General features: G+C 38.6%; 2 protein-coding genes across 6 annotated transcripts in view; both read right to left on the reverse strand.

Annotated features, from left to right (window-relative positions):
* The window catches only part of DNAJC5 (DnaJ heat shock protein family (Hsp40) member C5), a 40,388-nt gene extending 34,390 nt beyond the window's left edge, over positions 1 to 5,998 (reverse strand). Inside the window, exon 1 of one of the 2 annotated variants that reach the window (XR_006354661.1) lies at positions 5,747 to 5,998. The gene's annotated coding sequence lies outside the window, so the exon portion shown is untranslated. The remainder of the gene's footprint in view (positions 1 to 5,746) is intronic. The other variant, XM_043980932.1, reaches the window with a different exon arrangement.
* An 11,047-nt stretch (positions 5,999 to 17,045) lies between these two features.
* Positions 17,046 to 26,789, reverse strand: part of TPD52L2 (TPD52 like 2) — a 31,007-nt gene continuing 21,263 nt past the window's right edge. For 2 of the 4 annotated variants that reach the window (XM_043983089.1, XM_043983088.1), the window contains 4 exons: positions 23,410 to 23,436; positions 21,660 to 21,701; positions 19,576 to 19,624; positions 17,046 to 18,923 (listed from right to left, as the gene is read on the reverse strand). In XM_043983089.1, coding sequence (XP_043839024.1) covers positions 18,828 to 18,923; positions 19,576 to 19,624; positions 21,660 to 21,701; positions 23,410 to 23,436 — 214 coding nt within the window. In that variant the 3' untranslated portion in view covers positions 17,046 to 18,827. The remainder of the gene's footprint in view (positions 18,924 to 19,575; positions 19,625 to 21,659; positions 21,702 to 23,409; positions 23,437 to 26,789) is intronic. The other 2 variants (XM_043983091.1, XM_043983090.1) reach the window with 1 other exon arrangement.

Raw genomic sequence — 26,789 nt, forward strand, 5'->3', positions numbered from 1 at the left:
AGGACCACATATGTAAAACAGATAATTTTGATTATATAAAATTAAAAAGCTTTTACACAAACAAAACTAATGTAAACAAGATTATAAGGAAAGCAGAAAAATGGGAAAAAATTTTAAAAACAAGTATCTCTGATAAAGGCCTCATTTCTCAAATATATGAAGAACTGAGTCAAATTTCTAAAAATACAAGTCATTCCCCAATTGATAAATGGTCAAGGGATATGAACAGGCAGTTTTCAGACAAAGAAATCAAAGCTATCTATAATCATATGAAAAAATGCTCTAGCTCACTATTGATCAGAGAAATGCAAAGTAAAACAACTCTGAGGTATCACCTCAAACCTATTAGAGTGGCAAATCAAACAAAAAAAGAAAAATATTGGATGTGGGAAAACTGGAACACTAATGCACTGCTGGTGGACCTGTGAACTGATCCAACCATCCTGGAGAGTGATTTGGAACTATGCCAAAAGGGTTACAAAGCTGTGCTTTACCTTTTGATCCAGCAATACCACTGCTAGGTTTATATCCCAAACACATCCCCCAAAAGAGAAAATGACCTGTTTGTACGAAAATATTTATAGCAGCTCTTTTTGCAGTGGCTAAGAATTGGAAATCAAAGGAATGTTCATAAATTGGGGAATGGATAAACAAGCTTTGGTATTATGATGGTGATGGAATAATACTGTGGTATAAGAAATGACAAGCAGGATGATTTCAGAAAGACCAGGAAAGACTTGTATGAACTGATGTATAGTGAAGTGAGAAGAACCAAGAGAACATTATGTACAGTGACAGCCATTTTGTTTGATGAAGAACTGTGGCAATACAATGATCCAAGACAATCCCAAAGGACTAATGATCAAGCAAGCATACTATCCACCTCCAAAGAAAGAACAGATATTGAGTGAACATGGACTGAAACAAGCTATTTTTCACTTTCTTTCATTTTTTTTCTTTTATGCCAGTTTTCTTATACAAAATGACTAATATGGTAATGTTTTACATAATTGCACATGTATAACCTACATCTGATTATTTACCACCTCAGGAAGAGGGGAGAGGAGGGAGGGAAAGAGGGTTAAATTTTGGAATTCAAAGCTTTATATAAAAACATTTATTTTTTTTAAAACACAAAAATAAACTTCCTAACTAGGAAGTCAAAATTTCTGCATTACTTCCTCAAAGTGAATTTCAACAGGAACTAACCATTATGGAGTTCAAATTCATTCAATGGCTACAATACAGTCTTAAGGCCCATACACTTTCCACTCACTTCATTTTGAAAAAGTTATAATTTTATTGGCATGGCTACTGTCTCTAGCTCTCCTAACACCTCTAAGAGTTCTTGAACTCTGTGCTTTTTTGTTAGTGTTTTGCTATAAATCCTTCACAGAGGATATACTCAACATGTTCCAGGTTTACCTTATGTTAATATATAAAGGGTACAGATCTATCATTCAAACTGTTCAACCATTTGTTTCATTCTCAATACATGGCTGTCACACCTCTTTCCTCAGACATACAAATCCTCAATATCTTTTATTTATTTTTTTTAGGGCAATAAGGTTTAAGTGACTTGCCCAGGGTCACACAGCTAGTAAGTATCAAGTATCTGAGGCCAGATTTGGACTCAGGTCCTTCTGAATCCAAGGCCAGTGCTTTATCCACTGTACCACCTAGCTGTCCCTCCTCAATCTTTTACACTTTACCACAGTCCAATCCATGACTGGTAACATTCTACAACCTGCTTAAGCTTATAATGCATTTTTCTATCAATTTTTATTATTTTGAGATCACTATTTCCCAGTGTTTATAACTATATATCATTAGAAGACTGTTACACAGATGGATCAAGAGAAAGCAGTGGGATTACTGAAAGCACTACACATTTCCCAAACCCGACCTAGTTTCCTCCTTCTCCTCCTGCTCAATTCTAAGCCCAGCTCATAATCCAGCTGCAGCATTTCTCTAAGAGACAAATCTTTTACTTTGTACACTGAGACTGAATGGAATGTTGCACACTACAATTTGGACAATAAATATTTTTCATCCACTCTGTTCTTTTCAGTGTGGATGGTTAGTCCAAGCTCTTTGCATTATTGTGAATTTTATAGAAATGGCTTTGTAGTATTCCAGGGTTCAAAATGTCATCTAATAAGGATTTTGAGAAACTATCAACAGAATACCTCCCATAGCCCTGTGTTTATAATTATAAACATCATTCCTTAAAGTTTTTCCACAAATGTTAATATGCTTTGAACCTCCCCTGAAGAGAACTATGCTAAAGAACTGTCTTCTTTATAATTATCTATAATATTTAGGAATTCCTTCCAGAATATTTTTATAAAACAGGAACAAAAAGGGAACCAGATAGATTTCCAAAATACTCCACTGAAACTACCAACTTGCCACTACATTGTTGCCAATGATTTTGTCCATGTTCTTTGTACTCAAAGACAAGGATTCTAGTATTTTGACTTTTTCTCATAGTGTGACAACAAAAATGTGATTCTTGACCCACTATCTCTTTCAACATTGGATACATCTGAGGAATCTGTTGTTGTTTGTGGGTGGCTCTCTTCTCATCCCATAGGCTGAAGAATGCTTTTGAAAGCAAGAAAAGGAATGATTAGCTTACTCTGGACAGTATCTAGCATGGGACTGTGTACAAATAAGGAATTAGCAAATATTTTTGGTGGGGTTTTTTGAACACTCCACTCTATCCCATCTCTGTTGTTTAAATTGATTATTCTGTAGTTATTGCTTCCCACAGGCCAATACCTACAGTGTATGGCTTGAAGTTTTTCTTCATCAAGTCTTAATAGTGTTCTTCCAGAAATTCTACCTGCTATTGCCCCACTTAAAACTTACCATAAAGGAGTTATCTGGAAGCTCTCCTGTCATAAAGTTCAATAGTACTATATTGCAGTTTGCATCCTTATTAGGCTGGTGGACTGGTTGTGCTTTAGAGCTCTTGTTGATAGTCCTGTCTTGTCATTCATTGTTGATTACAGCAGTGATGACAATGATGAGACTTCAAGTAAATAGATATGTCCTTTCTATCAGCTGAAGACTCATACCCACACGGAAGGTCAGACATAATCGGCTCTCCTAGACTTTCAGCTTAGTTTGGAACCTAATCCCATACTGCTACACCATTCTTCCCCATCTCCCAGAGTACTAACAGAGATGAAAGACAATAGTGAATCCATTAATGAGAAATCCACTCTTCTATATACACTAATTTAAAACAGTTCCACAAATTTTGAAGTTAAGGTTTCTTATTTCTATCTTTCAGGTGAAAGATCACATGTGCCTGAAATTCAACTTAATATATAAAAAGAAACCAGCAAAGTAATTAACACAAACTAACCTAATTTCAATTAGCCTTCTATAAGGGGTAAAATTTTTCTACCTCCATGAAAAATATAAATACAACATGATAATGGACAAATTCTGTGACTACTGAGATACCTAAGAAATCTAACAGAACACCGAAAATGCTATGCTTTTGCTGGTCAAAATATCTAATCAGCAGCTCAAGTTTAAGGACCAACAAAATCACTTAACATGAAAATGAAAACGAAAAAAAAAAAAAAGAAACATTTACTTCTAATTTCCTTTTTGGGACTGACATTTCATGCCTTTCCTTTCTTATGTGGCTAATGAGATTTGACCCTGGTCATTTCTTAACAAGAACTGCCTCCCTCCATTTATTTAATCAAATTTTGGCTCCAATGAACACCTGGTAGTCCTCAAAATAACGAACAATCTTGATGAAAATAATATGGTTCTAATACAGACCCTGCCATGATTAGATTTAGACATATTATGGAATAGAAAGATGTAGTCATAGAAGGGTTGGTGGAAGGAGCTCCCACATACTGTCAAAACTACATAATCTTCACAAGTTTGGATATAATATTCTGAATCACTAAAAACTCTTACATTTTAAAATTGACTTAGAAAGTTATTACATGTTTAATTGAGAGAATGAATTTCCAACACTAAAGACTATAAATTCTTTTAAAAGACACCAAACAATGTTACAACATAATGGCAGGGATAGGAAGGGAATAGACCTGTGATTTCACTGGTACAAGCAATTACAGTTTTAGAGAGTTGCCCAGGGCATTGAGAAGTTAAGTGTGACTTGACACATCTAGATGGTTCAGAAGCTTAACTATAAACAGAGTCTCTCAGGCTCAGAGGTCAGCTATATTCACAGAGCCAGGCTGCCTGCCACAAGGCTCCCTTAAATCACAATCTACATTATATATGTAAACTGGTGTTTTATCAAACCCCAAAAGTGGTCTAATTCTTTTTCAATTTTACAACGTGGTTAGAGCATTCATTACTCTCACTTTTTCTGGGAGAACAAGCTCAAATACTTCTGCCAATATATCTGATGAAAAATTATTTTTTTAAAAAGGACAAATTTTTTCAGTTTCAGTATATCAATTCTTTCAGTTGCTATTTTGTTTTGAGGCATACTGTTGGAATGAAAAACCAAAACCAAAACTCCTCCATCTGAAAACTGGAAAAGATACTTCTTAACGTATTACAAGTATTCTCTCTTCTCTAACTCCAGTTCCCCAAACTCTTAAAACAACAAAACATTAGAATTAGGCAAGTCAAAGCATCTGTACTGTCCAGAGCTTGTAATTTTTCAAGAAATGTACTCTATAGACGAAACTAAAATGGCCTTGGCATCCTCCCCCCCCCCATTCCCAATTAGAAAAAAAAAATGCATACAAATGTTATAGGGGCCTAGTATTAAAGTGGATAGCAGAACGACATTCCTTTTGGTTAAAAAGTCGTAGCATCCAAATTCCCTAGGGAAAATACCTCCCCAATCTCTATACCCAAAACCTAAGAAAACATCGACACAATACCAATGAGTGACCAAATCCAAGAAATCACCTTCCTCCATCATTAATCAAGTCTTCCCAAGGCCTATAACTCTGTCTTCTATTGCTCAGGCCTGTCACTAATTTCACAGCAGATATGTCCCTAGAAGGCTGACACTTTTTCCCCATAAGGTTCCACAGGTTCTCTTCATGCCCCCATTGCCATGCCCCTCTTCCATTACTTCCTCTAACCCCATTTCTCCAAATGTGCCCACCACCCTGCCTCTTCTTTCGGACCCTCCCCGCTCAAGGTCCCTCCCTCCTCCCCGTTTCTCCCACCCACCCTAATTCCCTCTCCACTCACTTCTCTAGTTCAAGTAGCTCATCCCCTCCCAGCTTCCCCTCCGGTTTCTCCGCCCCCCATTCGTCCCCTCCCCCCACTCGTCGGCGCGACGTCCCCTCCCCCAGTTTCTCCAGTCTCAGGTTCCCCATTTCCACGTATCCCCGAGTGGGTCCCTGTACCCTCAACCGGGAGCTCCGCTTAGTGCCTGTACCGGTTTACTTTCCTCCCGGCCGGGGTTCCCAAGCCCGCCCGGGGCTCCGCCGGAATCCTCTCCTCTGGCCCTCCCCCCATAGTGGGGGTCTCCACTCCCTAGGGCCCTCCGGCCTCAGCTACCTCGGCTCCCCGCCCTTCCCCCTCTCCTGTGGCGGCGGCGGCGACGCTGCGGCACCATCTCTTCTCCCCACCCCCGCCGCCCGTGGCTCCATCTTGGCCTTCCGAGGCCCCAAGGCTGGCGGGCTACGTGTGAAGGAGAGGGAGAAGCCGGGCCTGGGCGCCGACGCTGGCGCCAGAAACAAGAGGCCTGGCCCGGCCTCTCTCCTTAGACGCTTACCTGCCCCGGCTACAGCTGGCCGGCCGGCTCGGCTCGGCTAGTCCGTGTGTGCCTCCGGCTCCGCACCCGGTGCTGGGCCTGGACCGCACCGTCTCCACAGTCGGTGACCGCTCCTCCGTGAGACCTGGGCGGCGGCAGAGGGCGCGGGAGCGGCAGCGGCGGTAGAGGTAGGGGTGAAGGGGGCGGGGTGACGGGCCGGAGGAAGAGGAGTCGCGCGCGTTCACGCAACACGCCGCCCTGCGTGCGCGTCCCCAAAGACCCCTCCCCAACCCCCCCGCGCTCGAGAGCGCGCGGCGGCACTCTGGGAGGAGGAAAAGAGACGGAGAAACCCGGCTCGGAGTGGGCGCGCGCACGCCGAAAGGAGTTTTGCTGGGCGTGGGAAAGGGGGCGGGGCGCGCGTTTGAGCGTCCCAAGGGAGATCTCCCTTCCCAAACCGGCAGCGAACCACCTTTCTGTCTTCCCTCAACCTCCTAGTTTCTCGGAGGAAGAAACGAGTCTTTACACATCTGACCGTAAACTGGTTGCCACCAGCCTGCACCGGGGGCGGGTCATCGGGCAGTTTATGGCCCCGGGCAGAAGTGGGGCGAAGGCGGACGCTTTTGGGCGGGATCGCGGCAGCTTCTTCCACGTGGACGTCAGGCTAACGTCTTTAGCCTTGGGTCTGCGTCCTCGGGTTTGCCCTGTGGCCCTGGCCTCTCCGGCTCCCCGCCGAGCAGCTGTTGGGACGAAGCCAGAGGCAGGTTTCCACCCGAGGAGACCCAGGGCGTGTGTGCCGTGGACGCTCCAAGCAGCAGAGACCCACTAAATAGATCTGAATAGCAATAACATTTCTAAAGGTTTCCAAGGCTCTTTTCCTCCCGACAGCCCCGGGGTAGGGATTGGGGAGAGGGGCGAGGGGGAAGTGTAGCATCGTTTTACAAGTGAGGAAACTGAGTTGAGACTTGGCAGAGGTCACAGCTACTAAATGTCAGAGCTAAGAGTGAGGCTGTAACCTACCTGCCATGCTTCTCCAAACTGTAGGACAGGTTTTTGCCTCTGGGAATAAAGCTTATGAAGTGACCAAATGGCAACCCTTGTGATCTTGAATATTTAGAGACGGCTTTTACTTTCTCCGTGTCCTTGAGCCATTTAATTCATTAGACTTTTATTAAACACCTTTCAAGGGTCTATGTCTTATGGGCCCATAGCACCCCAGAAATTCTCTGGGGCACATCAAAGAACCTTCTTGAGAAACTAAACCAAAGGACAGACACACCTAAAGAGATAAGTGGAACCAGATCAGACTGAGCTAGATTAGGGACCTCCACCCTTCATTCTACTCTCCCTCAACCCTGGGGAGATAAGTTTGGATGTGGCTGCTTCCTTTGTGTCCTGAGGAGAGAGAGATGGCTTGAGAGATCCAAAGCCACCCCTCACGGAATTCCCCCAGCCACCACCAGTGGGGGATGGTCCTCCCTCACTTAGGTAACTTTCCACAGATGGTCACCCCCATCATTCCTCTATAAAAGTACCTGCCTGTCTCCTGCTGGAGGAGATTGGTATCTCAGAGCCACTCTCTCTGTGCCATGCCTTTCGCCCCATGAGAAATCCAAGGACTTCTTTCATGGTTTCCCTTCCCGTTCCTCAGCCCCTAAATAAACTACCATCTTATTCTAATTGCTTTTGTGTGCTGGGGGTGTAATTCTTTTTTTTTTTTTTTTAGCGAGGCAATTGGGCTTAAGTGACTTGCCCAGGGTCACACGGCTAGTAAGTGTTAAGTGTCTGAGGCCGGATTTGAACTCAGGTACTACTGACTCCGGGGCCAGTGCTCTATCCACTGCGCCACCTAGCTGCCCCGGTGTAATTCTTTAAAGAGGAATTCCTAAGGACCCCAAACCCCCTACCCCATTCTCCCCATGACAGAAAGGATGAAAAACAATCCCTGCCCCCCTAGAATAAGTATAATTAATGCAAAGTAAACTATGTGGGGAAGAGGAAAGAGCCAAGTAAGTGCTCCCAAGAAAATTCAGAGTGAATACTTTCAGATTGGGGTTTTGTACATATGTTATGTGAACTAGGCCTTTAAGATTATTTCATCAGGTGGAAATAAGGGAAGTGCATGTCAAGGATGAGTGGAAAGTCATTTAACCTTTCTCAGTTTCCTCAATCTGTAGAATGGAAGGATTAAACTGGATGAGTTCTAAATCCCTAATAATAGATAAGGTTAATCTTACTTAGAGTTGAAATTGTAGTATGGTGTTTAAGGGTTGGAAGGACAGACCTTGGAATTTGCAGTTATAGAGGTAATAATTTGGTATCCTCAGAAAGAAGTCAGAAGCTGACAACTCCGCCAACTTTCAACTATTACTGTAAATTTTAAAGTTAGATGTAAATACCTCAGCAAATTGCCCTGTAACTTACCCACTTTTGGGCTATTGAAGCACTTTTCTCCCTTTGCTTGTACAAGCACATTCTTAGAATGTGTTTATATACCCTAATTGGGAATAAACTTCATACTTTTTTTTAAAAAATCTTTCTTCCTTTCTTTCTTTCTTTCTTTCTTTCTTTCTTTCTTTCTTTCTTTCTTTCTTTCTTTCTTTCTTTCTTTCTTTCTTTCTTTCTTTCTTTCTTTCCTTCTTTCTTTCTTTCTTTCTTTCGTGGGGCGATGAGGGTTAAGTGACTTGCCCAGGGTCACACAGCTAGTAAGTCAAGTATCTGAGGCCAGATTTGAACTCAGGTCCTCCTGAATCCAGGGCCAGTGCTTTATCTATTGCACCACCTAGCTGCCCCATACATTCTTTGTGTGTGTGTGTATGTGTGTGTGTGTGTGTGTGTATAAGGTATTTTATTTCCGTTACATGTAAAGATAGTTCTCAACTTTTGTTTATACAAGCTTTACAATTTCAGATTTTTCTCCCTCCCTCCCCCCTCCCCTAGACAGCAGGTAATCTGATATAGGTTATATCTATATATCTATATACATATACATATAGATATATATATACACACACATATATATACACATAATAACATTAATCCTATTTCTGCATTAATCCTGTTACAAGAGAAAAAATCAGAGCAGTGATGCAAAACCTCAAAATAGAAAAAAAAAACAGCACCAAAAACAAAAGAAATAGTATGGTTCAATCAGCATCTATACTCCACAGTTCTTTTTTTTTTTTTTCTTGGATTTGGAGATCCTCTTCTATCATGAGTTCCCTGGAACTCTTCTGTACCATTGCATTGGTGAGAAGAATATAGTCCATCACAGTAGATCAACACTCAATTTTGATGATACTGTGTACAATGTTCTTCTGGTTCTGCTCATCTCACTTATCATCAGCCCACACAAGACCCTCCAGGTTTCTCTGAACTCTTCCTGCTCATCATTTCTTACAGCACAATAGTATTCCATTGTATTCATATACCACAACTTGTCCAGCCATTCCCCAATTGATGGGCACCCCCTCAACTTCCAATTCCTTGCTACCACGTAAAGAGCAGCTATAAATATTTTTGTACATGTGCGTCCCTTTCCCCCTTCCATGATTTCTTTGGGCAAAAGACCTAAAAGTGGAATTGCTGGGTCAAAGGGTATGCACAGCTTTATCGCCCTTTGGGCATAATTCCAAATTGCTCTCCAGAATGGTTGGATCAGTTCACAGCTCCACCAACAATGCATTAGTGTTCCAATTTTCCCACAGCTTCTCCAACATTTATTATCTTCCTTTTTTGTCATTTTAGCCAATCTGATAGGTGTCAGGTGGTACCTCAGAGTTGTTTTAATTTGCATCTCTCTAATCAATAGTGATTTAGAGCATTTTTTCATATGGGAATAGATAGCTTTGGTTTCTTCATCAGAAAACTGCCTGTTCATATCCTTTGACCATTTCTCAATTGGGGAATGACTTGGATTCTTATAAATTTGATTTAATTCCCTATATATTTTAGAGATGAGGCCTTTATCAGAAGCACTGGCCTCAAAAATTGTTTCCCAGCTTTCTGCCTCCCTTCCAATTTTGGATGCATTGCTTCTGTTTGTACAAAAATTTTTTAATTTGATATAATCAAAATCATCCATTTTGCATTTTATAATATACTCTATCTCTTGTTTGGTCAAAAACTGTTTTCCTTTCCAAAGATCTGATAGGTACACTATTCCTTTCTCTCCTAATTTACCTATGGTATCACCTCTTATGTCTAAATCATGTATCCATTTTGACCTTATTTTAGTATAAGGTGTAAGATGTTGGTCTATGCCTAATTTCTGCCATACTATCTTCCAGTTTTCCCAGCAGTTTTTGTCAAATACTGAGTTCCTATCCCAGAAGCTGGAGTCTTTGGGTTTATCCCATACATTCTTTATACATTATTTGGCATCTACTAATATGACTTCTGGACCTGGTCACCCCAGCAAGCCCAATTTCACCATCAGAGCAACTACATTTAAGTTTATTATTATTATTATTCCAATGAAAAAAAGCAGCAGTTTGCAAATTACTTGGGACAAATAATGTTCATCCCATTGCTTCTACTAATACTATGTTGACTCAGGCCTGACCTTGACCAAATGAAACCAGAGTGAACTGGATTCTCTACCTTTAGTCTTCTGGTTACTGGCCAAAGATGCCAAATATGTTTGATTGCCCTCTTTTGTCAAATTAATTCTGTGGTTTTTAAAAATGGATATTATGGGGGCAGCTATGTGGCCCTGGATTCAGGAAGACCTGGGCTCAAATCCAGCCTCAGACATTTGATACTTGACCTTAGGCAAGTCATTTAACCCTCATCCTGCCCCCCCCCAATAAAGAATGGATATTATGCTGATGACATGTGTAAAAATTGTAACTTAAGAGAACAATTCAGTTACTGAAAAAATATTAGTGATTGCTGGTAAAGGGAAGTCAAGTCTTTCAAGGCCACAATTAAACAGGATCAGTTGCACTAAAGAAAGTTTGGTTAAAAACCAAAAACACCAATAAACTGACACTTGCTGCAAAACCACCTACTTATTCCTCAGAAAACAAGCCAAGAACTTCAGAAGGAGCTGGAAGCATTGTTATTGATTCTTCTACAGTGTAACATTAGCTTCTTGAAGTTAGAAGAACATCAAAACCAATATAAAAACAAACACAAATTTATAAGAATACAAATCATTCCCTAATTGATAAATGGTCAGAGGACATGAACAAGCAGTTTTCAGATGAAGAAATTGAAGCTTTCTAAAATCATATGAAAAAATGCTCTAAATAACTATTGATTAGAGAAATGCAAATCAAAATAACTGAGGTACCACCTCACACCTATCAGATTGGCTAATATGACAGAAAAGGAAAATGGTGAATGTTGGAGATGATAAAGGAAAAGTGGGACACTAACACATTGTTGGTGAAGTTGTGAACTGATTCAACCATTCTGGAAAACAATTTGGAACTAGCCCAGAAGGCTATGAATAAAAAAATATCCATTGATCAAGAAATACCACTACTATGTCTGTGTCCCAAAGAGATCATAAAAAAGGGGAAAGGACATACATGAACAAAAATATCTATAGAAGCTCTTTTTTGTGGTGGCAAAGAATTGGAAATTGAGGGGATGCCCATCAACTGAGTAATGGCTGAACAAGTTGTGGTATATGAATGTAATTGAATACTATTGTGTTATAAGAAATGATGAGCAGGCAGATTTCAGAAAAACCTGGACTTACATGAACTGATGCTGAGTGAAATGAGCAGAACCAAGAGAACATTGTACACAGTAACAGCAACATTGTTTGATGATCAACTGTTAGACTTAGCTCTTTTCAGCAATACAATAATCCAAGACAATTCCAAAGGACTCATAATGGAAAATGCTCTCCATATCTAGAGAAAGAACTATGGAGTCTGAATGCAAATCAAAGCATAATATTTTCAATTTTTTTGTTGTTTTTGTTCTTTCTTGTGTTTTCCCCCTTTTGTTCTGATTCTTCTTGCACAACATGACTACTATGGAAATTTGTTTAACACAATTGTACTTGTACAACCTATATCAAATTGCTTGCTGTCATGGGAAGGGGGAAAGGGAGGAAGGTAGAAAAATTTGGAACTCAACATCTTATAAAGATGAATGTTGAAAACTATCTTTACATATAATTGGGGGAAAGATAGAATACTATTAAGTAAAATAAACAGCTAACCATTGTTTGATATGAAGTTTAAAAAGTGCTTGTCATAGGAAAGGCAGTACAAAAACTGGTGTACTAAAGACTGTAAAATAATTTTTACTAAGACTCAACTCAACCTTTTTCATTCAGAGCTATTCCAAGACAGCTATCAGAAGTCCAGGTGAGGCTCTAAGATTTGGCCATCATCACCAGACTATAACATTCACCAAAAAAAAAAAAGTTTAGAAAATTTTTATTTCCTTTGGACCTGGTTTCCCTAGTAAGAGATTGATGAATTCTTGTAAATATATTGATATACTGAAAAGCAGAATTGTTCCAGAATTACAGAAATTCCTTAATGGACAAAAATACTGCAAATATTTACAAACACTGCAAAAAGACCATGCATCATGCCACACTTCACGAAATATTAAGAAATTTATCAAAAAAAAAAAGAAATTTATCCAAGAGATAGAATTAACATGTGTTAGTAGTGTGAGAACTCCCTTGATTTAAACCCCATTGAAAACCTGTGGGCTATAATCAAGGCTAGACTTGGAAAAAGGTAATGTTTATCAAAGGTAAGTTTAATATCCAATATAAGAAAAGTATGGTTCGATAATGAATTAGAATATCAAAGTCTTGTGAAAATGCTCAGTTGCATAGAACAAGTGATTTTGGTAAAAGGACATATGGCATATTTAAGAAGTAAATATCTGGGACAGCTAGGTGGCCCAGTGGATAGAGCACCGGCCCTGGAGTCAGGAGGACCTGAGTTCAAATCCGACCTCAGACACTTAACACTTACTAGCTGTGTGACCCCGGGCAAGTCACTTAACCCCAACTGACTCACTAAAAAAAACAAATAAAAAAAAAGTAAAGAGGTAAGATTTATTTTATGTCAGTAAACTTAATTCTTTTGTTTTGTCCCAAGTAATTTGGGACACTACTAGAACCATATGGAAAGGTTCAAAGTATTAAATAGCAAGAGCGGTGATTCTAAGAAGTCAGAGTTTTTGCTCATATCATCTCATTTATAAACTTCATTAACCAGGTTGTTTGGAAATAATGCTTCCAGCAAATGTAGGCAAGGATCTTATACAACTGAGCCAGCTGGTGTTTACATCATTTCCCTTTGGCAGTTGATGTAGCTTTAAGATCCATTCACAGATAGATGCAGATCCTAGTGCTGCCTTTTGAAGACTGTTTTACTGCAGTTATCTTTTTGGATTTTTTTTTTTTTTTGGCAGGGCAATGAGGGTTAAGTGACCTGCCCAAGGTCACATAGCTAGTAAGTGTCAAGTGTCTGAGGCTGGATTTGAACTCAGGTCCTCTGAATCCAGGGCCAGTGCATTATCCACTGTACTACCTAGCTGCCCCATGCTATTATCTTTTGTGCAAAGAAATGTTCCTCTAAAGACTTACATGAACTGATGCTGAGTGAAGTGAGCAGAACCAGAAGAACATTGTACATAATAACAGCAACACCGTGTGATGATCAGCTATGATAGACTAAGCTCTTCTCAGCAATACTGTGATCCAAGACAGTTCCAAGACTCATGATGAAAAATGCTGTCCATATACAGAGAAGAAACTATGGCATCTGAATGCAAATCAAAGCATACTATTTTCACTTTTTTGTGTTTTTTTTTCTCCTTTTGTCTTGATTCTTCTTTTAAAACATGACTAATGTGGAAATGTTTAATATGATTATTTATGTATAACCTATATCAGATTGCTTGCTATCTTGGGGAGGGGGGAGAAAAATTTGGAATCCAAAATCAAAAAGTGAATGTTAGATACTATCTTTACATGTAATTGGAAAGAGATATCATGTTTTTTGATCTCTTTATTTTTGAGCCTGATATATTAAACTCCTCCCTTAGAATGTTAGTTCTTTGATAACAGGGAATGCTTTTCTAGTAGTGGCTCAATCACTTAGCTTAGTGATTTGCATGTAGAAAGTGTAATCAAGCAGACCCAAGTTTAAATCCAATCTCAGACACTTGCTAGCTGTGTAAACAGTTTCAACTTAATTGTAAAATGGGGATAATGAGTGACTACTTTTCAGGGTGGTTGTGAGGATCAAACGAAATATTTATTAAGTCCTTGGCACAGTGCTTGGCATATAGCAGGTCTTAACAAATGCTCGTTCCTTTCCCTTCATCTTAGTCAAACACATACCATACAGTTCTCTTCAGCTTTGTAGCTTAGAACACATATCTCTATGTGTTCTGCCACCATGCTATTCACTTCACCCTCGATTCTCACCTTTAAAAGGAAATTAGGATTACTAAACTAGTAGATGAGGGGTATGTTTGGGGCATAGTTTGTATAGATTTTAGTAAAATTTTTAATATACTATTGGGCAGCTAGATGGTGCAGTGGATAGAGCACCAGCCCTGGATTCAGGAGTACCTGAGTTCAAATCTGACCTCAGACACTTAACACTTATGAGCTGTGTGACCCTGGGCAAATCATTTAACCCCAATAGCCTCACCAAAATAAATAAATAAAATAAAATAAAATAAATATATACTATTTTGTGGAAAAGCTGAATTAGACATTATTGCAATCAAATAATTCTAAGGAATAGTTGGTAATGGTTCAATGTCACTGAAAGGAGGTCTCAAAAAAAAGCTAAAGTTACATCATTTTACAGAATCATAGAATCCTGAGCACCCCAGGGATTTCTGCCTGGTGGCCCTATGCCATTTAACATTTATCTCAATGATTTGTTTAAAGGCACGGATGATATACTTGTCAAATTTGTGGATCATACAAAGCTGGAAGGAATAGCCAGAATAGTGGATGACAGCCTCCAAAAGAATCTTGAAGGCCAGAGCATGGGACTAAATATAAAATGAAATTCAGTAGTGATAAATGCAGAGTCTTGCACTTGGGTACCCAAAATCAGGTTCACAAGTATAAAATGGGAGAAACATGGATAGATACATTCTGAAAAGGAGCTAAGGGTTTTACAGGACTGAAGGTTAAACAGGACTCAGCAGTATGATGTGGCAGCTAAAAAAGCAAATGGGAATGGGCTGCATTAAGGACCTAGCTTTCAAGAATAAGGAAGTAGTAATGATGGTGTAATCTACCTTCATCAAACCTCTTTGGAGCACTGTGTTCAGTTCTGAGCACCACAGTTTAAGAAATGTTATTAGCCCCTTTGACCCAGAAATACCACTATTAGGTCTTTTTCCCAAAGAGATCATAAAAAAGGGAAAAGGACTCACATGGACGAAAATATTTATAGCTGCTCTTCTTGTGGCAAGGAATTGGAAATTGAGGGGTTGCCCATCAATTGGGGAATGGCTGAACAAGTTGTGGTATATGAATGTAATGGAATACTATTGTGCTATAAGAAATGATGAGCAGGCAGATTTCAGAGAAACCTGGAAGGACTTACATCAACTGATGCTGAGTAAGATGAGCAGAACCAGGAGAACATTGTACACAGTATCAACAACATTGTGTGTCGATCAACTGTGAGATACTTAATTCTTCTCAGCAATACAATGTTCCAAGGTAGTTCCAAAGGACTCATGATGGAAAATGCTCTCCAAATCCAGAAGAAAAAAAAATAACCGTAGAATCTGGATGCAGATTGAACCATACCATTTCTATTGTTTTTGTTGCTGTTTTTCTTTTTTGAGATTTTTCCTTTTTGCTCTGATTCTTCTCTCATTACATGACTAATGCAGAAATGTTTAATGTGATTGTACATGTATAACCTATATCAGATTACTTGCTGTCTTGGGGAGGGGGGGAAGGGAGAGGAGGGAGAAAAATTTGAAACAAGAAATCTTATAAAAACAAATGTTGAAAACTATCTCTACATGTAACTGGAAAAAATAAAATATTTATATGGAAAAAATTGTTATTAGCTAGAAAATATCCAGAGGAGGGCAACTAGAATGATAAAAGGCCTTGAATCTATGATATATGAAGATCTGTTAAAGGAGTACCCATATTTAGTTTATTGGAGAAAAGACTGGGGGCAGCTAGGTAGCTCAGTGGATAAAGCACAGGTCCTGGATTCAGGAGGACCTGAGTTCAAATCCAGCCTCAGACACTTGATGCTTACTAGCTGTGTGACCCTGGGCAAGTCACTTAACCCTCATTGCCCCGAAGGAAAAATTAAAAAAAAAAAAAGACAGGGAGAAAAGAATAGTTGGGGAGGGGGCATATGACAGCTTTTCCCCAAACATTTGAAGGGTTATACGTGGAGAATAGAAATTGTTCTACTTTGCCCCAGAGGGCAGAACTAAGAGCAGTAGGTAGAATTTGCAGAGAGGCAAATTTAGGCTTGATGTCAAGAAAAGCTGCTAACTTATTCGAGCTCCCACAAAGTGCCTTGAGAGATGGTGGAGGCCACCTTTCCTAGAGGTCTTCAGGCTTAGGTTGGAGAACTACTTGTCAGCTATCTCCTGAGGTCCTTTACAACTCAGAATCTGAGATTCTGGGAGCTGCTGTTCAGGAAAAAGACTTCTGGGTCCTCCCTTTAACATGTCCATCTTCAGTCCCAGTCAAAAAGGGAAAGCAGCAGAGGAGTAGCAATCTAGTGGAAACTATGTGCGATTACAGGACTGTAAAATCGTGGGATTTAGAGCCGGAAGGAACCTTTAAAGATAATCTTAGCAAACAAAAGTTGGATGACCACTTACTAGTTATGAGTTCCTTTTCAGGTACTGATTGGACTAGATGGTTGCCTAAGTCTCTTCCAACTATGCAATTTTTTGATTCTTATTCCTTGATACTAGAAACTATTTTGGGCCATTCATCCTGCATTTGAATGAACTTATACATTAGGAGAAAGTTATAAAGGCATATCAATTTGGGTCCAATTTGTTTCTGAACTCAGTTGATAAAGTAAGTACATGGAGAACTTTTCAAATGTTAAAGAACTACAAATGTCATCTATTATTGTTAATATTAAAATATTACTAATATCTTAAAAGTACCATATTTAAGAACTATTCACTGAATCTTCAAGGGAATAACCCAGTTACATTTGTAGCTGTATAGTCTGCAAGATTTTATCCTTCATAAAAACAGTAACACACAAAAAGTTGGGCTCCAATCATTAGTATTTCTGCTAAAAGTTCAGAAATTAAAATGGCCCCCTGTAAAACAATTAAAAAAAAAACAACCTATCAAACAAGCTGGTTTTTTTTACCCTGAAAAGAATAATTTATTGACAAATACCCAATATCCAGTTTAAGGAGAAGAAAGAACAATTCCCACCTCTTCATCTTCCTTCTCCTTACTGTTCCCTAACAATTTCAGTCACAAATAATAAAGCCTGATAAAAGGACACTACACAGTATGCTTCCTACTGCATCTGCCTCCTAACATCGCATGGAATGCAGCCCCTAGGATTGATAAACAGATACTGGTATATCAGAACTTGCTTCTTTAGAGTAGGGAGAACATTAAGGCTGAACACAATAGGGTCACCTTGGGCTGGAAGGAGTATTCCTTCAGCCAGCGAGATTTTATTGATATGTATACAAGCAAACAGATTTTAATCCCACTGCTGAGAGCCAATAAGGCACAAAACTTCACCCTCAAAATCATGCCTCACACTAGGCAGGAAAATTGCCATGAGAAATAATGCCAAATGACATCATTATGAAAACAGGGGGGAAAGTCTCAGAGCTCCTACAAAATATTGATATTAGGAACTTAACAAAATCCCAAGACAGATTCCTGCTAATATGAATCAACTCTTTCCATCCATCTCCAGCCTGTCTTGGGGGAGGGTCAATTCCTACTTCTCATTGACTATTATCTGCTTTTATATCTACTGTAAACAATAGCAGGTTCAGATTTACTGATGAATAATGTACAATCATTTGGGCTTATCCAGAAGTAGAATAGCCGGTAGGACAGGGGGATGAGATGTTGTCACTTAAAAGTTGCTTAAGATAGAGGTTTGCCTCTCATCTGGTTATGATATTCCTTGCTGTCTAGAGAACTTTGAGCTGATCAGCTAAAGGCAGGAACCTGCTAGGAGCTGCTGCAGCAATTCAGAGAACAGAGAAGCAAGTTTCATACACTCAAATGAAGTTAGGGAATGAGCTAAATAAACACACAAACTGGCACAGGCATGCTGCCATGAGGGTTAAATGCAAAACCACACAGTGCTCAAAACCCAGCTTGAGAACCCTCAATTTCTTTATATAAAAAGATTATAAACAAGTAAAGCATAAGGTGATGTAAGGCTTGCATTTCGGCTTCAGAGTTCCAAGATAATATTTCCCTAATATGAGGCTAAAGCTGCTTTGCTTCATTTTGATTTTTGAAAAGTCCACTGCATTTAAAAAATAAAGATTTTTGTTTTGTTAAAGCTTGAGCATTAGTGTAATAACCAGGCAGCTGCTAATTAGTCTCCTTTCTGGAAGGCACAGAAAAATGGACAGTTTCACATCTTGAGAATTATTTTTTTTTTGGGGGGAAAAATAACTGAGCTAGTTAAAGTTTTCTAGATTACTTATAAGAGCTTTCAGAAACTGAGGGAAGGGAGAAAAGAAACATTTTCAAAAAGTGTGTTTCATAATTATACTTCTTTCCATTCCCAAACAGAAATGTATTTGGGCATTCAGCTAAGCTGTAGTGTTTTCCAAATGGGAGTTCATGCTTGGGCTTCTATACCCAATGAGAAAGTCCTGTCCATTTAAATGCGCCCCCCAGGAAGAATAGCACAGTGATACATTTCATCTATAAACTTTAGTGTAAAATATCTGTGTACAAAACTTTTTTGTTCTCTATTTTACTCAAATCCAGCAGCAAGTGTCTATATATGTATGGGTATGAATTCTCAAAACTGGACTCTGTCCATTTCCTGGTTTGAATTATCATTATATTGTTTTTTTCTGCAGAGTTGTTCGTGATGAGTTGAGAGGGTTCTTAAACTCATTCTGTGGCAGCGTAAATCTCCAAAGGGGTCTAGAAAGGAGCATGATCCTGCAGAGGTTTATCACTGCTTCCGGTTGGTGAAGGAAGGTTGTCACTGCCATTCTCCCGGCCACCAACAACTTTGGACTGCAAAGGAGAAGAGACAAAGAAAAAAATGTATAGGAGCAATGGGTCTAAAGTGGATGTATTTTCTACAAATTCTGGTCAATGCAATGACCAGTCCTGACTTAAAAAGACTAATAAATAAATATGCCATTCTTCTACCTCTTGATAGAGAGAAGGCAGACTGTAGAAGGGCCAAAATGAGCTGAACATTTTCAAATACGGCCAATGGGCTGATTGGTTTTACTTGATTATACTCATTTCTTAAAAGGAAGATGTTGGAGGAAAAGCGGAAGGGAGGAAGATGTTAATGAGAATTAACAGAAAGAGAGAAAAAAAAGAATCAATAAATCAAATTCAAAAGGAAATAAGTTCAGAAGGGACATAAGATAATTTTCCTATTCATTAAGTTTAATATACTATGTAACAACAAAGTGTACATATAAGAAGTTCAAAGTTTAAAATATAATCTTGTTATATGTATAATTGGAATATTTGTGCTGACAAATTTATAATAAAAAAAGATTAAAATTTAAAAATAGATATATTTAAAAAACATGCTCAGTATAGGTCCTGAGTCTTCTCTTTAGATTATACTTTTCTCTTAAGTGGCTGTTCTTAACTTAATCACACACACACACACACACAGAAAATAGCAGGTTAGAAGTACCAATACCTTTATGGTCCCAACTCGATCTTCAAAAGACTTGAAGGTTGCAGAGTTCCTTTAAAGAGAGAGAGGGAATATCAAGGAGCTAATATACTCCTTCACCTGGAAAAACTGCCTCTGGAGAGAAGCCTCAATTAAGAACATCTCCCTGGGCTCCTGACATTAGCCAAGGTCAAAAAACAGACATATAACATTATCAATCTGGCCAGCACCCTCCACTGCTGCTATTATCTCGAACCCCTGTGATGTTGCACAACTTATCCCTCAAGTCTGGAATGCATTCCCTTCTTATCTGTATCCAATTATCCTCAGATCCCTTCAAAGCTCAGCATAGGTGCCAACTACTCCATAAGATCTTTTCTGGTGTCCCTAATTATTAGTACTCTCCATCTTAAAATTTGTATCGTCTTGTTTACTTTGTAGACCTGTTGTATCCTTCATCCCCTTTCCTTCCAGGAGAATGTAGGCTACTTTGGGGCAAAAGCAATTCATTTTTGACTCTGTGTCTCCAGTACCTTGGATAGCAATCAATATTTGGCAGCCATTTAATCAAGATTTGCTAAAATGAACCATCAGTGACTTCTTCCAATGTGCTTTCCACCCAACAACAATATGCTAAGATGTAGAAGTGATCTCATAAGTTCCTCCTAAAACTCTGGCTCTCCTTTTCATCTTAATTGTCTATGTACAGGTTTTTTCCCTGGGGGCCTCGTTCCCACCCCCACTCCCGACCCCCCCAACCCCCCGCCCCAGATTCTAAATTCCTTGAGGACAGGAACTAAGTTTTGCTTCATCTTTGTATCCCCAGTGCTGATCAGCACATAGTAGGTACTGAGCACATTTATGCAAGGATAGGTATAATGCAGTTATAAACTACAATTGATCCATAAAACAAAGGCTTCTTTGATGGAGTTCACAATTATAATACACAATCTAATCTTTAAAAGGAGATTATCCTATATAGGTGACCCTGAAGAAACTGATGGAAAATTAGCAGTTTGGGCTGATAAGTGTGGTTTGAATTTAGTGGCAGACAAGAGGGTGTTAGGCTACAAACATGTATGTTTTTCCTTTATACTAAGTATGTATTCCTGTCCCAACTTATTAAATATAATCAAGACAATAGGAATTCAAAGCTGTAGGTTCTTCCTCTTCCACAAAAATTAATAGAAAAAAATGAATTAAAAAACCCCAGCTGCTGGTAATGAGTAAAGAAAAAGATAAAAGAGAAGAGGCAAAGAGAACAGGCCAGGCAAATTGCTCCAATGTGACCTCATTTACACAATCCTATTTTCTTCAAATGAGTAAGTCACCTACTCCACCCTGGAACATTTCAATACAAATGTGTCTATGACCTGGCTGGCTTACAGGAAATCCAGGATATCAATTCCAAACCAGATTTTACTAGTGGCCACAAAGAGTTTAAAATATAAAGAAAAGTTTACAGTTTAGCTCCAGCATCAGTTTGATCAAACTACCAAACAAACACAGTTTGATGAAAAGATAAGAAGATTAAGTCTATAGGGATTTAAAAATATTCCCCAGGCCTCCCCCATCCAGGCTTAAATAAAACAGTTCCACATAAATTGTTCTGGTCCCACCTGAAGTCAAAATATTTGGGTTGCCAGTTCTGACCTCTCTAGTAGAAAGCCAAGTACCTAGACAAGGAAATGTCTACAAGAAGTACCTTGTCGGTGTGGAAGACTACTACCTGATTAGCCTAACAAACTAGGCAGTCAGTTAGGGCTCCTTAGGGTCCTTTCAGAGGTACAATATTGCAGCACTGTTTGACAGGAAAATAATTTTCTCTAGAGACTTCATTAAGAACCTCATTCCCAACAACTAGGCTCTTCCTTGCCAACCCAAGGTAGGTCTTTTTACATCCTGAACTTTTAGGGAGCTAAGGAAAACTGGTCCTTGGATGAGGGTTCTGCAAATGAAGAAGACTGAAAATTATGAGGAAAGGTGAAAAGGCAAGCAATTTTTAAAGGTAAGCATCAGAGAAAAGTCTCTATTCCTGTATCCCCAATCCCTCTGTATATATTCTCCACAAACACCTAGGTAAGTAATTGAGACCATTTATACATTACCTCATAGCTGGCATACTTATTGAATGACGAATGGAGTAGCTGCTACTTGGAAGCATTATAAAAGCAAAGAAGGAAGTAAGAGTTAATAATGAAATTCAGATAGAAATTGAAGGTTCCTAAGATTCAGAATATTAAATATTTGTTCACAAAAATCCTTCCACAGAGAATGCATAAGGAGATGCATCTTGGTTACTGTTACAAAACACAATCTGGTAGAGTGAGTTGTCAACTACAGAAGTATCTTAAGGGCTCCTTCCACAATGGTAATGAAAATGTTTCCATTGATACCAAACTATCTCTCTATGTCTGATCCAGTTCAATGTATTTCTTTACCAGTTCCCTCTGGGACTTCAGAGGGCTGGTGAGAAGGCTGTGATGTTATTCAGGAAGTCCAATTAGAGAAGACTATGCTGTAAGAAAAAACTAACTTCCCAAATCTTCCGGTATATATAATCTAAAGATTTCCTTAAACTGCTTTTCTATAACAGTTCAAATAAAGCTGTGAAAAAAGAATTGAACAAAGCTAAATAAGTCAAAATATTCAATCCACAATGTGTTTTGTATTTACAATTGGAACATCAAAATATAAGGAAGAAATTAATTAGGCAAAAATGGTAAACCTGTTTTTTAAGTTCAGTTTTCTTCCCAACATAGAATGCCAGCAGCGGAAGTAATATCTGACTGGATTTTTTTCTATGTCCCAGTGTAGAAAGAGCTCCTAAGTGTTATGTACTAAAAGAGATAGAACTTATTCTGAAAACAAGGCACAACACCATTTGGAAAAATTAGGAAGCAGCAGTGATTTAAAGGAGAAGTACATGCTACTAACCAGATGATGAGAGAGTTACAGGGGTCAGCATAACCCTTCCACATGAAAAGTGTCTTTTCAGGATAGGCTATACTGTTACCTCAAATATACTCTCCATAAACAATGAACAAGATGAATGAAATACCACTCGAGATTTATCTACAATGCAGTTAGGGCCTTTAAGGTTTGCTTTTGTCAATATAAAAAGACACAAACTTCCTTGATAAATGCTCATTTAATTTAGATGAAGACAGCCATACAACAAAACTTACTCTAGGGAATACAAGAAAGGGACAATGCATATCTGCTCTACATCTCCACTTGTTGAAAGCCTTCACTGATGGGCTCTGGTGCTGCCTCATCTATGAAGTTCACCCTGATTCACCCAACTCAAAATGTTCTCTCCATCCTCAAATTCCCTTATGGCATTTTGTACTTCTCCTTTGTGCTTATCATAATCTACCTTAGAGTACATTTAGTGTATCTGTCACATCCCTTTTATTGGACTGTAAGCTCCTCAAAGGCAGGGAATGTATCATCTTTCATTTTTACATCTTCCCCAACACCTTGCAAATAGTAGGCACTTAAATGTTTGCTGAATTAAGCTGTTTTTCAAAAGAGAGGGGAAGTGTTGAACAGGTAGCGCCAATAGCTGCTACTGCATTAGTACTGAACCCAGCATCTCAGGTTATAATTGAGGAGAAAATGGTACAAATTTTAAGAACTATGAAAATCTTCCTAAAAACATTGCTGGAGTAACAGAGAGTGGCAGAGTCTAGAATGTTTAGGACACACATCACACACACAAATCACACATTTCCTCTCTGGTGCTACCTTGACTTTCTGAGAATGCTGGCTAGCTAAAATTGATTCAGAGAGTCAGTCTTATCCTGCTTTCTGGAGAAAGCCTTTCATCTTACATTTATGATGGGTTAGTCTTACCTAAAGGAATGTGAGAAGGGATGAGCCCTAAAAAATACAAAATAATTGGCAGCAGGAAGAAAGAGAAAAAAATACATTAGGCAAGAAAATCCAGCCACCCAGACCTGCGTAATAGCCCCTCTATTCCAGAAAGTCACTCCCCACCTCTCCTCCCCCTTTAGCAAGCCACTTAACAAAAGGTTTTTTGCCTCTAAACTACAATACTTCCCTATGCCCTTACAAGCTTGAAGAAAGGCTAACAAGCTCAAGAACCCATGTGTGCAAACTCATGTAAAGTTCAACAAATAAATGCCACCTCTCCAAAACCTGAGTGTTTTAATCTAATGTGAGGGTGCATAATTATACACAAAATACCATACTAGACTCCTGACCACAAACTACTCAAGTACTAGCTTAATAATTAACTCCTTATAGTCTATATTCCAGTAAGAAAAATGGCAGACCCAAACTGAATGCATAGCTATTCATGCAGCACACATGGTATTTTGATCTTTTTGTACAGTTTATATTTAATACCAGAAGTCATTTTCAAGGAAATCCATATGCATTCATCACTTTTATCTGGAACAACCACCAAAAAAAGAACATAAAAAGTAACAAAGATACAAACTGTGAAGCAATTTGACCTCCATACATGTAGTGTTTGGCTTTGTGATGATCAAGATTTCCATATGATAATTAAAGGATATTTCAGGCACTCAAAAATATGTACCTGCCCAGTTGACAGTTTTCCCACATTTAATATCTTATAAGCAAAGCATCACATCCTTGCTAATTAGCTTTGCATCAATAATTTGAAGTACTTTTTTCAGTCACTTCAATGAGCGCTAAGGTACATTGCACAATTCAGTTGAATGAGAAGCAGAGATACTTGAATTAGCTGGTTTGCTTAAAAGATTTATTTTCAAACTTGTAGTAAGATTTTAAAATAAATCCATTGTGGACACCATCAGATAAGCTTCTAAGCTGCTTTTTTCAAACACTTCAGTGACAAAGAATTCTTAAAATAATATGACTAGATATTCTAAAATTAATGCCCTCCTATTCTCAACAATCAGAGGTCACATTAGGAAGTTACCAGAGGTTTCTCACTGTAATGATAAAATGATTTAAGAACATTAAAAATATAAAACAAAATTAGATCAGTGGTTAGTTCTAAAAGTTCAGTATTCTAACTTGTACAGGAGCATATATAGGGACATATGTTGGAAGAGCTACATAGTTACTTTCTGTGACAGTGCCCACAAAAGATTTAGAATGAATTTTGAAAGTTCATACCATAACAATCCACTATAGAAGCACCTACCCCCTCCTTGGAATTATCTAAACCTTGCTTAAATCTATTTACACTGTCAAGGAATGGTGTGGACTCTAGGTTTAAAACTCATGAATGGAGTCAAGGATATTGCTTCAACCAGTTTATCTAAGAAAAAAAGAATAGGAGTACTTTAAAAAGTGTACTAAGAACTTTCAGGGATGGAACTCTTAGGAATGCATAGTTAATTAACTGGAGGCCACTGGAAAGTTCACTTGGGAACCATGACCAAGTATAGTTTATGTTCAGGAGACCTTGACAGAAGTACCAGCTCCAGGAGATCAGCAAAAAAAAAAAAAAGTAAATTCATTTAGTTACTTTAAACTTCAACAGCCAAATTGGGGAAAATGGGTTCCCTTATATTAAAAGGGGAAAGCAATGAATTCAAGGAAACTTAGTTTTAATTTCCAACACCCTATACCTCCTCCTTACCCAGGACCCAAACACACACACGGAACAGCAAGACAGAGTAAAAAAAAAAGTGGCAGATTAGTGTAAAGAAATACTGAGCACTTTACTCATTCAAAGGAAATCTCTCCACTGCAGGCAAGTAACTACACTCCCCATAATCTATGATCACATGCACTGGGAACAATGAGTCACAATTCTCATAAATGGAAGTCTTCCTATCATTTTCAAAATTTAACTTTCAATTCCAGTAATCATGAATTCTACAGAGTTCCAGAACCTAAATCTTCTTAGCTCCAGCACCAGGAAAACACAGGAGATGCAACTCTCCTTGCAAACATACAGAACTAGAAATAGGACCATGGTAAGTGTTCCAATAAGGAGAAATGTTTATTATATATATACCTTAATCAAAAAAGGATAAGTCAGTCCTCTGAATCTGACTTAGTTTGCTGAATGTCAGCATTAAAATTTCAGTCAATTGACCCAATTTCCATTCAGAATGATTTAATGGAGCTGCAGACACATCTAGTTTTAATGAGCTGGGTGAAATTCCACATGAGAATAAGCCAAAAATTAAAAAAGAAAACTGTCATCCTTTTAAATTTGCAAGATATAAATCAATATTGGCCCAAAGATCCCAAGCTAAAAATACTGCACAACAAGTGAACTATCCATTCTCAAAAGATGTCTAAAGAAATTAAGCCACTGAAGAGGCTGGTTTGGTGTGGGGGAATGAGAGGGAACATGAATGCAGAATATTACATACAATATCAGACTCAGCTGATCGTCAGTTAGTTTTGCTGAACTGCTTTCTACTGTTCTTTTTAATTCTTTCTTAAAAGGGATGGCTCCCTCAGTAGAATAAAGGATATATTTAGAAATAAAGGTTATTTATAAGTCATACCTGTCAAACATTTTTTGTTTTCCAGACACCTTTAGCTACTTCTCAAGCCCTAAAAAAGTATTTCAAGGCAAAAGCATGACCAACAAGTGGCACCATTCTGAGAAAGCATATTCACAGTGGCTCAAAGCATGTTATAAAAAAAAAATTCATCTCTGACTTTTAAGTCAAATTTTCTTATAACTAATACTCACCTCTTCTCAACTCACTCCAAGGCAAAATTATAAGGAAAATGAGAATGTGATACTAACCAGCAGCATGTGATCAGAGATTACTATCAGTGCTTACCACCTGAGCTCCCCACAGGCCCAAGGAGGGAAGGAGGAGTCCCCAAAAGTGCAGCTTCGATGAAGGAACTGTCCAGTGTAATTTCAAATGAAATTTGTTACAAGAACTTGCACAAAACACCTCCAGAGTTTGCTTTTTAGGTGTTGTACATGTCAGTTTACTTAAGACTAATATTTGTTAGCTTTTTTTAAGAAGAGACAAAGTCCTTTTTGCTGAGGCTTTTCCAAATGATTTCCCTCGCCAAAGCATGAAGAAGGTGATGTTTGTAACTATTATTTAGAAATATTAGCAAAGATACTATGTTGTTTCCCTTACCTCAGAGGGAAGCAAAAATATAGCAACACTTGCTTTAGAGGAACACCTTTCACTAGGTAGGAAAGTCAGCTACAAACTTTGGATGAAAGAGACACTGAAATGCTCCTGTTTTCATTTGTCTGGAACCACTGTACACCAAACAAGTATGGG

Source organism: Dromiciops gliroides, chromosome 2, assembly GCF_019393635.1.
Source record: "Dromiciops gliroides isolate mDroGli1 chromosome 2, mDroGli1.pri, whole genome shotgun sequence".
Taxonomy (NCBI): Eukaryota; Metazoa; Chordata; class Mammalia; order Microbiotheria; family Microbiotheriidae; genus Dromiciops; species Dromiciops gliroides.